Source organism: Sorex fumeus, unplaced genomic scaffold, assembly GCF_029834395.1.
Source record: "Sorex fumeus unplaced genomic scaffold, SorFum_2.1 ptg000063l, whole genome shotgun sequence".
In the NCBI taxonomy this organism is placed as follows: domain Eukaryota; kingdom Metazoa; phylum Chordata; class Mammalia; order Eulipotyphla; family Soricidae; genus Sorex; species Sorex fumeus.
This window is the reverse complement of record NW_026606120.1, coordinates 8,374,452-8,390,808: the sequence shown is the minus strand read 5'-3', so window position 1 is coordinate 8,390,808 and position 16,357 is coordinate 8,374,452. Positions and strand designations below refer to the sequence as shown.

At 54.2% G+C, this 16,357-nt stretch overlaps 1 protein-coding gene across 14 annotated transcripts in view; it reads left to right on the top strand.

The window, feature by feature from the left end:
- Nucleotides 1-16,357, top strand: part of MEGF11 (multiple EGF like domains 11) — a 311,370-nt gene that overhangs the window by 116,142 nt on the left and 178,871 nt on the right. For all 14 annotated transcript variants that reach the window (XR_008794233.1, XR_008794235.1, XR_008794234.1 and 11 more), the window contains exon 4: nt 500-600. Coding sequence is in view for 11 of the 14 variants with exons in the window: in XM_056127064.1 (XP_055983039.1) it covers nt 500-600 (101 nt within the window). In the remaining 3 variants the exon portion in view is untranslated. The remainder of the gene's footprint in view (nt 1-499; nt 601-16,357) is intronic.

Genomic DNA, 16,357 nt, shown 5'->3' with positions numbered 1-16,357 from the left:
GCTGCTCAGTGTGCCCAGGAGCTCCCACTGCAGGCAGCACCGACCCTCACCCTGGGACCCAGTCAGGCTCTGCTCCCGTTCTCCAGCGCTTGAATCAGCTCTAGGGGCCCTGAGTTGCCTTCTGGTTGGAGTTATTGGCTCTGGAACTCAGCACCCAGCCCCTGTCCAGGCCCCCAACGGGCACCTCCAGCCCGGAGTTCAGAGGTTCCTTTGCGGATCCTGTAGACTGTTACCCTAGAAAGCCTCTCCTCCCCCTTCTAAAGAGAAACACGTGGGGAGCAGCTTTGGGGGAGCAAATGCCCCTTAGTGGGGGGGGGGGACAGTGCTGTGGTCCCCGGGGGCCCATCGACTTTTCTTTACGTATTCCTTTGTAGGTGAAGCCGTCATGAATTTTAAAAAATTATTGAATGGCATCTTCGATAGAGCCTAACACAAATATCATTCTAATGCGCGTGATTGATTTTCAATCCTTTCAAGTGGCTCTCTCCTTGTGTCTTAGGATCAGCTATAAAACGGCATATCGGCGCGGGCTCCGGACCATGTACCGGCGGAGGTCCCAGTGCTGCCCTGGCTACTACGAGAGTGGAGACTTCTGCATCCGTACGTAGGGGCTGCCCTTATCTGGCCTCGACGGGGCTGGGAGGGGAAGCAGGGTCAGGGGAAGTGGGAAGCTATGGGCCAGGTCCTGGATGAAAGGTCCAAGGGTTTCAGAGCCTGCTCTGTTGTCAGCCCCAGGGGAATAATGCATCGGTCGCAAATATGTTAGCATAGATTTGTCCATTAGGCCCGCTTCCTAGGAGGGCGGGTGAAAGTAGGGCAGTTCTGGGCTTTGGGGATGCTTTTGGAGGGATGTGGAAGAGCACAGTGATGGGGAAGGCTGCGTGCCTGGCACTGGGATGGGTTTGCAGGAAGCACTCAAGGAGATTTTGTTAATGAAAGGAGAGATGAAATGGTAGATGAAAAGGAGGGAAGGATGGATGGATGGATGGATGGATGGATGGATGGATGCATGGATGGATGGATGCATGGATGGATGGATGGATGGATGGATGGATGGATGAATGGATGGATGGGTAGATGGGAGCTTGCTGGATGGATGAGTAGATGGTGGATGGATGGGTGGGAGGGTAGATGGATAAATAGACGGATGAGTGGGCATAAGAGATGAAGAAAGGAATACTGGACTCACTGGTAGGCGAAATCACAGACCCGACAATGAGGATGGCAAGAGTCAGACAGAGGAGGAGGGGAGGGGATTTTCAGGAAGAGAGGGGAGACTGCGGGAAAGGTGTGGCAGAAAGAGCTTGTCTTTCTCTATTTCTCTACAGCAGTTCAGAAAGTTGAAGCCATAGTGTCCCCCAGAGGTAAGGGTTCGGTAGCTGCGGACCCTGTGACTAGGGTTGGGGGGGGGCAGTGGGGGAGCAAGATGGTGCCATCGGAAACGCTGAGATGCAGAAACCCGGAGATCTGGTCCTGGTCCTCCTTCCCGGGGATGTGACTTTGAGCAAATGCCTTTGTCTCTCTTGAAGAATGAGCATAGATCCTCGTCAGTCTCCACTGTGGAGCCGGGCCAGCGTGACACTTCCTAGAGGGAATTAGAACATTCCCTCGACTGCAGGAGTGTGTTAGGGAAATGAGGGACCTCTTGTCTAATGACACAAAGGAAAATCCCTCCCCAGAAGCTTCTGCCTCCTCATTTAGAGCGACTTTCCTTGTTAACATTCTCTGTATCGCTGGGGTGGAGAGAGCCAGCTAGCACGAGGCCGAGAATTTGGGGAGAGTGGGCGTGTTGATGTTAAGAATGAAATGACAATTTTCCCGGGTTGCTGTTCCGTCTCCTGTAAGGCTGGAGAAACTCGATGCTAATTGCATTACAGGCACAAATGAAAAATGTGCCTGCGATTGGGTTCAATAGGCAGGGTTGGGCTGGAAAAATACAGAGATATCCACTCAGAATAGTCGCCAAAGGCTGTTTCTTGGGAGCAGAACCTTGCCTGGAGCTGGGGTTGACTGTCAGGGGGACTTGAGTTGAAAAGTGAGACCAGGATGAGGCTTTCCTGCCGTGCTGCCTGCCCAGAGTGGAGCGAGAGTCTGGGCAGGCTGGACGGGGACTGTCCTCTGGGTCAAGGCTCGAGGTGGGTGGGGATCATACGGGACCTGAACTGTCGCGGCTATCCAGGAATACGTGAGCCCAGGTCCTTCCTCTTCCCGCGAGGTGTTGGGAAAGCTCGTGGAAGCAGAAACACAGGGCAGAGGTGCTAAGCGTCCTGTGTGTGCGGTTCCTTTGGCCAAATGGGAAGGACAGCGGGTGGCCTCCCACCCCTGTCTGTCTAACTGTAGGGCTGTCCACCTCCAGAAAAATGAGCTGGAAAAGCCACTTTCTGAGGAGGGGCCAGGGTGGCATATGTGGCTGATATGAGGCAGAAAGGTCCGGCTTAACCTCTCTGAGCTCCCTCCCTTTACCCTTGTTATTGTCCCCTCTGGGTGCATGCCCAGGCCTGGCGCCCTCTCTCCCTGCAGGGACATCAATGCACCTCCTCAGATGCCCTTGTTTTATAACTGGGGGAACTGAGTCACAGAACAGGGGTGTCACAGGTCACCACCACACAGTTAGGACACTTCCTAGAGCCCTGGATTTGAGCTCTCAGCCCTGGGACCGGGCCCCCTCTGAGTTCGCTTCTCATGCATGGGGGGAAGAGGGACAGTGGGTCTGACGCCACCAGGCACCAGGAGGTAACAGGTGGCAGCTCCATCCCAGGGAATTCTTCCTGAGCAGTTCTTCCATCCTCTCCTTGCAAAATGCCTTTTCTGCATGTGACCCCAGGCACACCCAAACTGCGGGGCCTGAAATTTGGGAGGCTCGGGAGCCCCCAAAGGTGGTTTCTGCCGCATGCCAATATTTATTCAATCAACTTAACCCTTGTTGCTTACAATTATGTGCGTGTGTACATGTGTGTGAGTTTGTGTAGGTGTTTGGGGGTGTACATGCTTGTGTGTGTGTGCTAGTGCCTGTATATGTGTTTGCATGTGTGAGTGTGTGTGTGCATGAGTGCATACATGAGCAAGTGTATGTGTGCATGTGTGTATATGACTGTGTGTGTCTGGGTGCATGCATGAGTGTATGTGTGTATTCTTGTGTTTGCATGTGTGTGCGCATGTGTGCATGTGTGTGTATGTGTATGTATGTGGGGTGTGTGCTATGTGTGCATGTATGCGTGAGTGTGAGCATATGTATGTGTGAGTGTGCATGTTTGTGTGATGCAAATGAGAGATGAATGGAGTCCCTGGGGCACATGACCCTCTCTCTCAGAAGGCTCAGTGGGGGCCAGGAAATGCTGGGTGGGACCCTTTGGGGCCAGGGAGCGGATCCCCATGGGCCTGGAGTGGAGGCAGGGCTTCCTACAGTGGACAGATCTGGGCTGGAGAGGAACTGAGGCTGGTGGGGAGGTCTTCATTGATTTCCTGGGAAATCTTTGCCCAGAGTCCGGGGGCTTCCTTGGGGTTTGTTGCTTCTCAGGGCTGCTGGGCAGCTCTGGCTTCTCTCCTCGCTCCTGCTCCCTCTTTTACTTTGGCCCTGGAACTCCCTTCCTCTCCCCTTGGCTTGTCTGCCTCCAACCACCCCACACGTCTTTCACAGTGGCCACTCCCAGCATGTTCTGCCCCAAGGTGCAGTGGCCCTCCAATCACCGGAGGGCTATTCCCGCCTCTCTAACCCACCCCCAAGTTTTGTCTGTTTGGGGGCCACACCTGGTGGTGCTCAAAGCTTACTCATGGATGTGTGCTCATGGGTCACTCCTGGCGGGCTTGGGGAACCCTATGGGATGCTGAGGAGCAGTGTGCAAGCAAACACCTTCCCTTATGTCCTATTTCTCAGACCCTTCTTTCCCCCTTTTACAGGACACCAGTCGTGCTGGTATTTGGGCCCATGCTGTGTGATCTTACTTTAACTTGATTGTTGCCTATTTCCAAATAGGTCCCATTGTCAAGTATTTGGGGTTAGTATTTAACACTGCTGCTTTTCAGCGGGCACAATGCAACCCGTACCATGACGATGGTCTTTCTAGGACCCTCCTGTGACTGATTATTGTGAGGGAGGGCTGGGACCCTGCCAGCTCCATGGGCCACCCAGAGTCCGAGGGAGGGAGCAACAGTGGGGCAGGTGCTGAGTGCAGGGGGAGAACCTGGGAAACCTGGGGGCACCCAGTGCCTGATGCCCTGCACCCCACACCCCTACCCTTCCTCCCAGACAACCTCAGCATTGTCCAGACCCTAGTGAGGACCCTGTATGAGGTGGTAGCAAGACGTTGGCATGGCAGTAAATAGTGTGGCTGGTTGCCATCAGCTTGCTGTGCAATCTTGAGCAGGTGCCTTGGCCTCTCTCAACCCTTGGTGGCTCAGGATGGTGCATCCCTGTGCACGGAGGGAGCAGAGATGAGCCCTGCAGAGATGAGCCCTGCGGCATCCCGAAGAAGCAGGATACGCTTGTTGCTCCTCGTCGTTCCCTTGCCCTTGCCCTTGTCCCAGAATTGCTTGGAATCCTTGGTCGCCATTCTAGAATACTCTGTCCCAGAGCTGCCCCCTCTCCCTTATCTGAAGTTACTGCTGCACCCTGGCAGCTTGCAACAGTGGAGACCACTGAGCAGCCTTTCCCCTTCCTGTGGGATGGAGACCTGGGCGGCGTGGCCTCTACAGATGAAGCTGGTGTGAAGTTGTGTGTGTGTGTGTGTGTTTGTAGGGGGGTTGAGGACATCTTGGGAAACTCTTTAACAATATTAGCCTCAGAGTGGTGGACTCAGTTACGATGCTCTCACACACTCCACTCGAATTGCAGGAGCTTAAGCCATGCGGTACTGTACCCTGTCTATGTTCCATGAGCACTGTGGATGCTCTGGGCCTGCTCCTAGCTGGCCTCATCTCAGGACCGAGCCTACAGAGCAGCCACCCCAGAAACTCTTAGTGACCCCCCACTCCCACCTGTCCCAGATACTGTGTGCATGCTGTACTCCCCACTCTTCCTACTGCTATGTTCTGGACAGCCTGTGCAGGGCATTCTGGAGATGATTCCAGAATGATGGAAGGACTTGCTAATCCAGAGGACAGGCCCCAGTGGCTGTGTCTCTGATCCAGGAAATCGGGGGAAAGGGGAACTGGCATGTGACAAGGGCCCAGGGTCACTCTTGCTGGAAATTGGGGCCACCTGGGGTGAGCCTCCCAGGAAGGACACATGGGTGCAGCAGGCAGTGGACAGCACTTCTCCTTGGGCCTGAGCATTTCTTCCAGGAACACGCAGAAGACACCACAGAGTGGCCACTGAGGAGGGAAGCCCCTCTTCCCAGTTCCCTGTGACCAGGATTGTCCTGGGGGAAGTGTCCCCCAAAGTTTCAGACCTGCCTTCTTGCCCTGGGGGTTGTGGGTGCCCCTCTGCAAGTTGGTTGCCCCGAGAGCACAAAGACCAGGGCAGACAGCGGGTGTGGTACAGGGATATGGCCACTAGACTCAGGCCTGGGAAAGTCCAGGGGGCCCCCAGAAGTGGGCCTCGCTGGGGTCAGGACTGGGCATGTAATGTTCACTATTTTATTGTTGCCATTGTTGTTTGGGGGCCACTATCTGGCTGTGGTCAGGGGTTACTCCTGGCCCTGCACTCAGGAATCACTCCTGGTGGTGCTCAGGGAACGACATGGGATGCCAGGGATCGAACAGTGATCAGCCATATGCAAGGCAAGTGTCCTATCCACTGTACTATCCACTGGCCCCAAGTCAGTTACTATTTAAGTTTTATCCATGTTTACTAACTTCTCATTTTTAATTAATTTTTCTTTTCTTTTCTTTTTTTCTTTTCATTTTTTGCTTTTTGGGTCACCCCCAGCGATGCTCTGGGGTTACTCCTGGCTCTGCACTCAGGAATTACTCCTGGTGGTGCTCGGGGGACCATATGGGATGCTGGAAATCGAACCTGGGTCGGCCACGTGCAAGGCAAATGCCCTACCTGCTGTATTATTGCTCCAGCCCCAATTTTAAAAAATTAAAAAAAAAAACTGGGGCCATACCTGGCTGCACTCAGGTTCGATATTCAGGAATTACTCCTGACAGGACTCGGGCAACCAACCACATGCAGTGCTGGGGTTGGCCACAGGCAAGGCCAGCGCCGTTCCTGCTGTTCCAGTTCCCAGCCAGTGTTCGCTGGTTCTCCCATCCCTCACCTCCACTTGCCTCTCATTGCTTTCTCCAGCCTTCTCGAAGGGTCCTCCCTCATCATTCTGCCCAAGAGGACCGTGAGTGATTGGCTCCTATAAATATCCCGTGTTTTGCACCTTCTGGGGGGAGGGGTTAGCTGCCTATGAAATGCAAACCTTTTCATCCTCTCCTTTCAGCAGTCGGAGGACATCTTCCCCTCGTGTCCTTGTCCCGGCAATCCCAAGGCTGCCCGAGACGGCTGGCACTGCAGGGCCAGCTGAGGGATGCTGGGGAGTGCTCGGGCAAAGCCACAGAGTTGTGCTCTCACTGCAAACGCCGTCATGCACTGCAAGTCATAAGGAAATATTGGACTAGGCGTTTGACACTATGCAACTCCAGTACTGAATAATTAGACGTGTCCGGGCATCTTCCTGGGAGTGAGGAGTGGGTAAGGATTCCAAGGAGTAGCAGAGACCCTCGCAGGCTATGGAGGAGGAAATAAAGTCTTGCTTTCGGCTCTTCTGGCTTGTGTCTCCGCCAAGTAGTATTAATTAGGGTCGGGAAGAAAAAAAAAAGAGTCATTCGGTAGCAGTCAGTGCTCTAATTAGAACCTCCGGTAGCCGTCGCTCATCTGCTTCCCAGGGTCTGCCGCTTCGGGTAAGTGAGAGGAGCGAACTTTTGGGAGAGACGCGTTTCGTTAGTGCGGAGGAAGAGCGGGGAAAGAAAGCCAAGGAGAGCTCAGATTGGCGAGGAAGGCACCGGGAAAGCTAATTAACAGATTCCATCACCTTTGGACACGTGTACTGTGAACGAGCGGAGAATTGCGAAGGTCTCTTGATGGAACAGAGCCGAGGGGCTGCACACGGTCCATCCGCGTGTGCTGCAGGCTCACCCTGTCACTTCCCGGGCTCCCGCACGGGGCTATTTTTACTCCTGCTGTTTGCACCTGAGTAGCACACAGTATCTTCTGGCTAAGGAGCTGGGTCTTTAATCCCATCTGGAAGATTCTCCACCGTTATCTCTTCACATATCTCTTTGCTCATCCCTCCAAGGCTGCCGTTCCTGGAGCTCTCCCACGCTGGACTCTGTTCTTGGTTTTCTGTCCTCCCATCTTTTTCTGTCTCCACACACCCGTGGTGCGTTTTTTTTAACCCTGGCAGCTCCACTAATGAAACTGTGCTTGGAGATTTTTCCTTTTAACTGGACTGCAGTTCATTTGGGGGGAGGAGGGGGTTCTAGTGGTTCTCTCTTAGCTCTGCAAGTTTGTCTTCTTCTTTTTTATTATTATTTTTTATTTTTATTAGTGAGACATCACGAGGTACAGTTGTAGACTTACAAATTTTTGTGCTTGGGTTTCAATTATACAATGATCGAGTGCCCATCCCTCCACCAGTGCCCATTTCCCACCACCACAGATCCCAGTATCCCTCCACCCCCCATTCCCCCATCCCACCCTGCCTCTCTGGCAGGGCATTCCGTTTTGTTCTCTCACTCTATTGGGTGTTGTGGTTTGCAAAAGAGGCATTGAGTGGCAATCATGTTCGGTCTATAGTCTTCTTGAGGCCCGATTCCTCCCTCAGGAAGCCTAAGGCCTCTAGGAGTGCTTGGATTTTTTTTGGGGGGGATTTTGGGGTCATACCTGGTGATGCACAGGGGTTACTCCTGGCTCTGAACTAAGGAGTTACTCCTGGCGGTGCTCAGGGGACCATATGGGATGTTGGGAATCGAACCCGGGTCGGCCGCATGCAAGACAAACACCCTACCTGCTGTGCTATCGCTCCAGCCCCTGCTTGGATTCTTTTTAATGTATTTCTTTTACAGTTTCCTTCCGATCATTTTCTCCTGAGCTATCAGTTCTATGATTCAGGTCCCTAGAAAACCACTTCTCGTGCTCTGGAGCTGCTGTACCTCCCTTTTCAGTCTTCATTTCCGTCCCCTTTCTGCCCTGACTCTGGCCTTTTCCTCTCCCTCATGTCTTGAACTGTGGAGGGCCCCAGCACATGTGTTTTGCATGTTCTTAGCCATCACTTGAATTATTTGTGCAACTTGTGGATAACGGATTACTATTTGTTATATTTGTGGTCAAGTTTTTGTGTTTTTTTTTTTGTTGTTGTTGTTGGTTTGGTTTGGTTTTGGACTATACCTGACTGTGCTTACGGCTGACTTCTGGCTCTGAGCTCAGGGATCACTCCTGGTGGTCTCTAGGGACCATTTGCTAGTGAACCTGAGTTGACTATATGCAAGGCAAGTGCCCTGCTTGCTATGTCTTGGGTCCAAGGCTTGTGTTTTACCCCCTTTTTCTTCAAAATAATAATAAGGTAAAGGTAAAGGCCCTCCCGTTGATCATTGATTTGCTCGAGCGGGCCCAGTAACGTCTCCATTGGACGTTACTGTGTTTGGCATATCGAATACGTCACTGGGAGCTTGCCAGGCTCTGCCTGAGGGCGAGATACTCTCGGTAGCTTGCCGGGCTCTCTGAGAGGGGTGGAGGAATCGAACTCGGGTCGGTCATGTTGGCTGCATGCAAGGCAAAGAAGAAGAATGTGGGGCTGGAGCAATAGTACAATGGGTAGGGCACTTGCCTTGCATGTGGCTGACGTGGGTTTGATCTCCAGCATCCTATATGGTCCACCATATTGAATGATCCCTGAGTGCAGAGCCAGAAGTAAGCCCTGAGCATCTCTGAGTGTGACCCCCAAACAAGCAAACAAATAATAATAATAATGTGAAGTCTACATACTACAGACAATCTAGTTGAAAGGTCAGCTGTGTGTAGACCACTCCCAAACATCCCCTCTGACCGAAGCCTTCCCTTCCCTAGAGCAGACCCTGGGCCAGCAGTCAGTTCGGCCCCTGTCTCCCCAGCCTGTTGTTTCTTGTCAGCAGCTCTTTCTCCCCTCCAAAATCCTTGGTTTCCTCCTTTAGCTGCTAGAAGACGTTGTCAGCTTTCCTGCAGGAAGCCAGCAGCTCCAGAGTGTCTGTCCTTGTGCAAGCTGAAAGCCGAACTCTGGCCAGGCTGCAGCCACCCACCAGCCACACCTGATGTCACCTGAGCCACCCACACACACTCATTCACATCCATACACCCATACACACATTCACACATGCACACACACTCACACACCCACACTCACACACATATTCACACTCACACATACACAAAGTCATACAATCACACGCCCATACTCACACCCATACTCACACACATACACACCGTCACCTACACACATACCCACACTCACACACCCACAATCACACCGCCACCTACACACTCACACAAACACACACCCACAAACCCACACTCACACACATGTACAAACACACTCACTTACACCACACACCCACACTCATACATCCACACTCACACACATACTCACACTCTCACTCACATCCATACACTTACATTCACACATACTCACACACATGTACACACTCACATTCACATATCCACACTCACACACACATACTCACACACTCACTCACATCCACACACTTACATTCACACACACTCACACACATGTACACACATTCACATATCCACACTCACATACACACTCACACACACTCACACCCACATACCCATACTCGCATACACCCCCACACATACTCATCCCCCTCTACACACACACATACACACACACACACACACACTCCTGCTGCTTTGATCCCAGCACCCTCCTTGGCATGATTTCGAAATCAGACCAATTTGCCTTCAGTCCCTTCCACTCCGAACCAACGTCTGTGTCTGCACCTCTGACTCACCCACTCCTCACTTATGCCATTGAGAGACACCCACTCACCCTCCTGTACTATCACTCAGGCACTCAGGGCTGGGTGAGGCTGAGGAGGGGCAAGCACTAGAGTGGACTTCCCCCCTCCCCCCAGCACCCGGGATGCTCTGTGTGTATGTATGTGAGTGTGTGTGTGAGTGTGTGTGTGGGGTGTGGGTGTGAGTGTGCTTGAGTGTGTCTGTGTGAGTATATTTGTGTGTGTTGCTCTGTCTTTGTGACTCTCCCCAGAGCTCCTGGGTAAATCAGTTCTTTGCTGACCCTCTTCCAGAGGCCCCAGGGGCTCCTATGTACCACCCCCCACACAATCCCCCCAGCCGTGCTGGTGGGCTCCCCTGGGTCTCAGGTTCTGGGGGGAGGCCACTGTCTGGCTCCTGCGAGGAGAATAAACAAGAGGCTTCTGGCCTGAAGGGAAGATCGCACCGATTCATTTCAGCCTGGCATAAGGAGATGTTTCAGAAAGGATCAGGGATGGAAGCCAAGAGTCCCGAGGATGTGGCTGGCCATGACCCCACAGGCCCTCCTGGGAGCAAGGCTGGTGGCTGCCGCCTCCCCAGTCTATGGGTTCAGGCTGAGGGAGAGGCCCGAGTCGATTCTTGCTGCCTGAGCTCCTGCCGTTCTGATGCTTCACCTTTGCTGCCGATATGGTGAGAAACGCAGCAGCCCAGGATTCGCTGCACCCGGGTGCTCTGGGGCTGATTCACAGGGATAGGTGAGTGGGCTCAGGGCCCGGACTTGTCCAGGCTCTGCTCTTACCTAGTTCCTATCCGTTTGGTTTTCTGGGATGCTCCAGGAGTAGTCAAGAGTTTCCTGCCACAAGCCCCTGCAGGCCTGACTCCTGGCAGTCTGTCAGGACTGTGTGGTCAGTGCTGGGTCAAGCAATAGGACAGGGGGGTGGGGCACTTCCCTTACATGCTGGCAACTGGAGTTTGACCCCCGGCATCACCATGTGGTCCCCTGGACACTACCAGGAGTGATCCCTGAACACAGAGTAAGCCCTGAGCATTGCTGGTCTGGCTCAAAAACAAACAAAAAACCAAGACTTTGTGCCCAGAAACTGTTGAGTGCGAGAATGAAAGAGTGAAACAGATGAGTCTTCCGGACCCCAGAAAGCCTCTGTAGTGACCGACTCTGCAGCAGACAGGCTGGGGGTCCGAGATATCTCCTTAATCCTGGCATTATCTCTCTCAGGCCTGATAACACTATGAAATTTCACCCGGCGCTTAGCAGGGGTGTGGACACAGCAACTTTCATGGCTGCAGATACAGATGGCTGTTGGTAGCTGGCGAGGTGTAGCCTGCACGGTCTGCACACCCAGGAGTATGTGCTGGCCGTGTGCACCCGGGAGTGCGTGCTGGCCTTGTGTGCAGGAGTGTGTACTGGTGGAGTGTGTGCTGGCCACATGCGCTTGGGAGTGTGTGTTGGTCGTGTACACCTGGGCTCCGCCCCATCGAGGCCCCTGTTCTGTGTGTGTTCGTCTGACACACATCTGCAGTTCTCCCTCCTTCCCTTCCCCCCAATCACCTTCCCCATCATCCTTCCCCACTTTGCTTTCTCCTTCCCCTTTTCCAGCAGCCAGAGGTACGGAATTGGCACCCAGGGAGCCCAAATCGCATCCTTCCTTCTCACGGGGTGGGAAGGGGGAGCCGACGACACCATCAATCTCTCCTTCCCGGAGGGAGACGGGCCTGGAACCAAGGGCGAAATCCACGTTCCAGCAGCTGCCCTTCTGCTGCCGAGAGCTGCTGGACTAGAAGGGACGGACTAGTTCCAGATCTGGGACCCCACTTAAAGGCAGCCCCCTGGTGTGGCCAGGCAGAGGGACCTACGTGTGGCCCCGAGTCTCCTGACTTCCATCCACCTCACTGCAGAGGCCCGATAGTAAATCAGCAGTGGTTGGATTTAGAGGACTCTGTTTGCTCAGCTAAGCTGTTGGCAAGGTAAATGCATAAGCGGCAGAAAATCTCTTTGAAACAGCCGCAGGGCTCAAATGCCCTTCAGTCCTCCATAAAGGATGCTCCAAATTATATGGACTAGATTAGTATCTCTATTAGCACACACCACTTCAGTGCCGGCTGGCCTGTGCTCCCCGCACGTGCTGGGACCTTTTGTGCCTCTGTCAGGGCCCAGTAATGGGGATTTCCCTTTAAGAGCGTGTCAGGTGGAGAGAGTTCCTAATTTACTAAGTGGAGGGGCCTTTGTGAGGGAGACAGATGCTTTATTCTCCCTGTCCCTTTTAATCTTGTTTCCTCACAATGGAGCCACATAAAGCACCAGCGGAGGGTTTGGTTCTGGGGAGGGGCCGGCTGTCCCCCGTCAGCTCCTCTCCTGCTCTTTCCTTTGCTCTCTCAGGCCCCTCCCTTGGGCCCTAGAGCTTGGATGAACACTGAGCCTTGTGGGCCTCCTAGTCTTCCCAAACCAGACCACAGTTCCTCATCTTTAATGCCCCAGCGCTGGCTCTCAAGGGCCCCTCTCCACTGGCTACTGGTTCTGGTCTTAGCCCTTGGGGACTAAAGACCCTTAATTCCCTGTTGGTGCAGGGAACCCTGGGGGCGGGGGAGTGGGCAGCCTAGTCTTCTCCCCCAGCTCTGGGTCTGTCAGGGGCTTCTGAAGCACCTGGTGGAGAAGTTCGGTTTCACCTGCAGCAAGGCCACCCTGCCGCTGAGGCCACGTGGGTGCTCTCTGCTCAGAGAGGGTGTTCTGAGGCCAACAGGCCACATCTTGTGGCGGGACAGGTGCAGGGACCCTGGGTCTGAGTTTCTCCTTCTGCAAAGGCAGACAGCCCACCCACCACCTTGAACCTCTGTAAAAGTCAGTTCCTGCACTCAACTGCAGGCGGGCAGAGATATTCTCATGGTATAGGTGAGGAGTCGGGTGCTGTCCACGGGGCCGGAGACCGTGACTCTCAGTGGGATGTCTATGGGGGCGCCTATAACTGTGGCTCTGGTGGGATGTCTACAGGACATCTCTAAACTGTGGCTCTTGGTGAGATGTCTACAGGATGCCTATAACTGTGGCTCTGGTGGGATATCTATGAGGCACCTGTAACTGTGTCTCTGGTGGGATATCTACAGGGCGCCTTGTAACTGTGACTTTGGTGGGATGTCTACAGGACATCTGCAAACTGTGGCTCTCAGTGGGATGTCTACGGGGCGCCTGAAACTGTGGCTCTGGTGGGATATCTATGATGTGCCTGTAACTGTGACTTTGGTGGGATGTCTACAGGGCATCTCTAACTATGGCTCTGGTGTGATGTCTATGGGGCGCCTGTAACAGTGGCTCTGATGGGATGTCTATGAGGTGCCTGTAATTGTGACTCTGGTGGAATATTTACAGGGCATCTCTAACTGTGGCTCTGGTGGGATGTCTACAAGGTACCTGTAACTGTGACTCTGATGGGATGTCTATGGGGTGCCTATAACTGTGGCTCTGGTGGTATGTCTATGGGACACTGGGACTGTGGCTCTCAGTGGAACGCCCCATGGTCAGGGTAGCATGGCTGATGTGGCATCAGATGCTTGGGATGCCATTTGTTTGTCGTGTGGTGTCTGTGCACCTGTGGTTATTCTGACGACTTCCGTGGTGGAGAGGGTTGCTGAGTCCGCCGAGAGAGGGAGCTGCCGAGTCTGCGTCCGCCAGGATTGCCATGGCTTCTGAAGACTACGATGGGGGCTCTGATGGGAGGGAACTGGGAGACTACTTGTGGCTGCACGGGAGGGGGAGAGGCCACATGCTCCTGAGAACACATCCCAGGTGATCATCTTTGAGAACGTCCCTCTTCCAGAAGAGACTTGCCCCTGGTTTCTCCCTGTATCTCATTTTACCCCCATGTGACTTCTGGGACTCGTCACTCTCAGCGTGGAAAGCTGAGCCTCCCAGGCCCACAGCTGGGGGTGGAGCTGGGATTCTAGAGCCCTGGGGGAGTAGAGCACCCGATGGCAGGTGTCATGGGGTGGCTAACTCTGGGGCATCGGCTTAGTCCTTTCACCCTCCAAGTGACCTCGATGGGCCAAGTCTTCCCTGCAGCTCCCTTTGCTCACCTACAAGACAGGGACATCGCCCCTGCCCTTCAAGAGACGGGGTGTGGCCGAGGTGCTAGGCCAGTCTGTCACAGCTGTGAGATTTGGGCCCCAGCCCCAGCACCGAGGATCCCCAGCACATCTGATGTGTGTCACCCCAGTGGCCCCTGAAATCTACTCGGCATGTGGCCCTGATACACTTTTGTCAAGGGCCAGAGAATTTGGAGGAGTCCAGGCACGTGGCCAGGAGGAGGCCTGGCACGTGGCCGTGGCTGGTTTGTTTGATTCCCAGCCCCGCCAGGAGTGGTCCTGAGCACAGAATCGGGAGAAAGCCCTGGGCACTGCAGGCGTGATCCTCCCAATTGTTTTTTTTTTTCAAAAGAGGATTATGGCAGAGCTGGAGTGATAGCACAGTGGGAAGGGCGTTTGCCTTGCACGCAGTGAGTGGGGCTCGATCCCCAGCATCACATATGGCTCCCCGAGCACCACCAAGAGCAGTTCCTGAGTGTGGAGCCAGGTGTTAAGTTAGCCTGAGCATCACCAGGTATGACCCAAAACCAGAGTGTGTGTGTGTGTGTGTGTGTGTGTGTGTGTGTGTGAGAGAGAGAGAGAGAGAGAGAGAGAGAGAGAGAGAGAGAGAGAGAGTTTTGACATTAATTTTGTCATTCCCAGCCCCTGGCAATCCCATATAGCCCATATGGTAGCAGGAAGAACCGTCTTTCTGCCTCTCTTGCCCTCCTGGTTTCTCTTGATAACACATGCTTTTCTCCACCTCCTGAATCTCAGTTCCCTTTTTTTTTCTTTTTTGGGTCATACCCGGCGATGCTTAGGGCTGACTCTTGGCTCTGCACTCAGGAATCACTCCTGGCGGTGCTCAGGAGAATATATGGGAGGTTGGGAATCAAACCCAGGTGGGCTGCGTGCAAGGCAAACACCTGACCCACTGTGCTATTACTCCAGCCCCTCTCAATTCCGTTTGAACTCACAACCCCCTTCTCGAAACCCTGCTTTAACATTCCTGTTTCGCTGGTGGGGAAACAGAGGCACAGAGAGGCTGCCAAGCTGCCCTCGAACTCACAACCCCCTTCTCGAAACCGTGCTTTAACGTTCCTGTTTTGCTGGTGGGGAAACAGAGGCACAGAGAGGCCGCCAAACTGCCCTCGGTCACGGAGCACTGAGGGGCTGGCAGCAAGGCCAGTTGAAGGCATGGCCATTCGCTAACACATTCAGTGGCTTGGGCTCCCCTCTGCCTGGAGGAGAAAACGGGCGGATGTAGCTGATGGGCAGTACTACGCCTGTCCTTCCTAACCCTTGCTTCGGCCTCCAGGACCTGCCCGCTGTCCTGCTTCTCCCAAGCTTGTCCCTGCTTCCTGCTGGACACAGCGTGTTCCCAGGAGTTGCTCCTCCCCCCTCTCTGGGCCTCTCTGTGCTCGTCTGTATAATGGGCAATGCGTGAGTGTGAGGTGCGTAGCTTGACTGTGTGCTCAGCAAACAGGGAACTCCGTGAATGGTCCACGCCTGTCATCCAGCAACGGAGGATGAATCAAATTGACCTGCAGATCTGAGGACAGAGGCGTCATGGGGTCCCCATCAGAGAAGGAGGGTGGACGGTCTTGTGCTGGGACATGTCCTCTGCGGCCTTCCTTCGGGAATTGTCCCAAACAGGGGTAGACATGACTGTTCCCCGACTCCATCCTGGAGCCCTTCCAGGGTCCACGGCACAGGGGACAGCACGGCGTCTGCATCTGTGTCAGCCGGGGCTCCGCCTGCCCTGGCCTGGGGTGAAACAGGGTTGGAACCCCAGGGAGGGCTCTGCCCCTCGCAACCCTTCATTCCCCACTGCAGAGCTGGCCTGGCCCCTAAGTCTCCAGCCGGTCCTCACGGTCCTAGCTGGACCCTGCAATTGGCTGAGGCCTGGGACGCTCAATCTGAGCCCTGCCTGAGCACCGTGCATACCAGCCATCTGGAACAGGGAGGATGAAGCATCATGGCGTGTATCCCCAAAAGTAGCCCACAGGGTCTCTGTGGTGACTGGACTTGAGGCCCGTGAGTCTTCTTGTCCATCTGCCTCTGTCTGAGCTGAAGTTAGCCCCGCTCTAAGGGGCATCACTAGACCCCTGATGGTCATGTTCAGCCCAGCCTTCTGGGGTGTGTCTGAGTGGGGTGAGGCTCCCTGCCCCCCAGCTTCTCGGAGATCTCTGTCTGGGTTTGTGGGGTGAGAGAAAGGCAAAACAGGGCCCCCTGGGCCCGCCCCCAGTTTACCTCGATGGAGCTTTAACTGCGACTCTGACCCGTGGACAAGCCCTTGGTGCCACACAGGATGGAAGCGTTTCCTGGCATAGGAGCTGTCTGTGCTTGGGGTACCAGATGATCCGG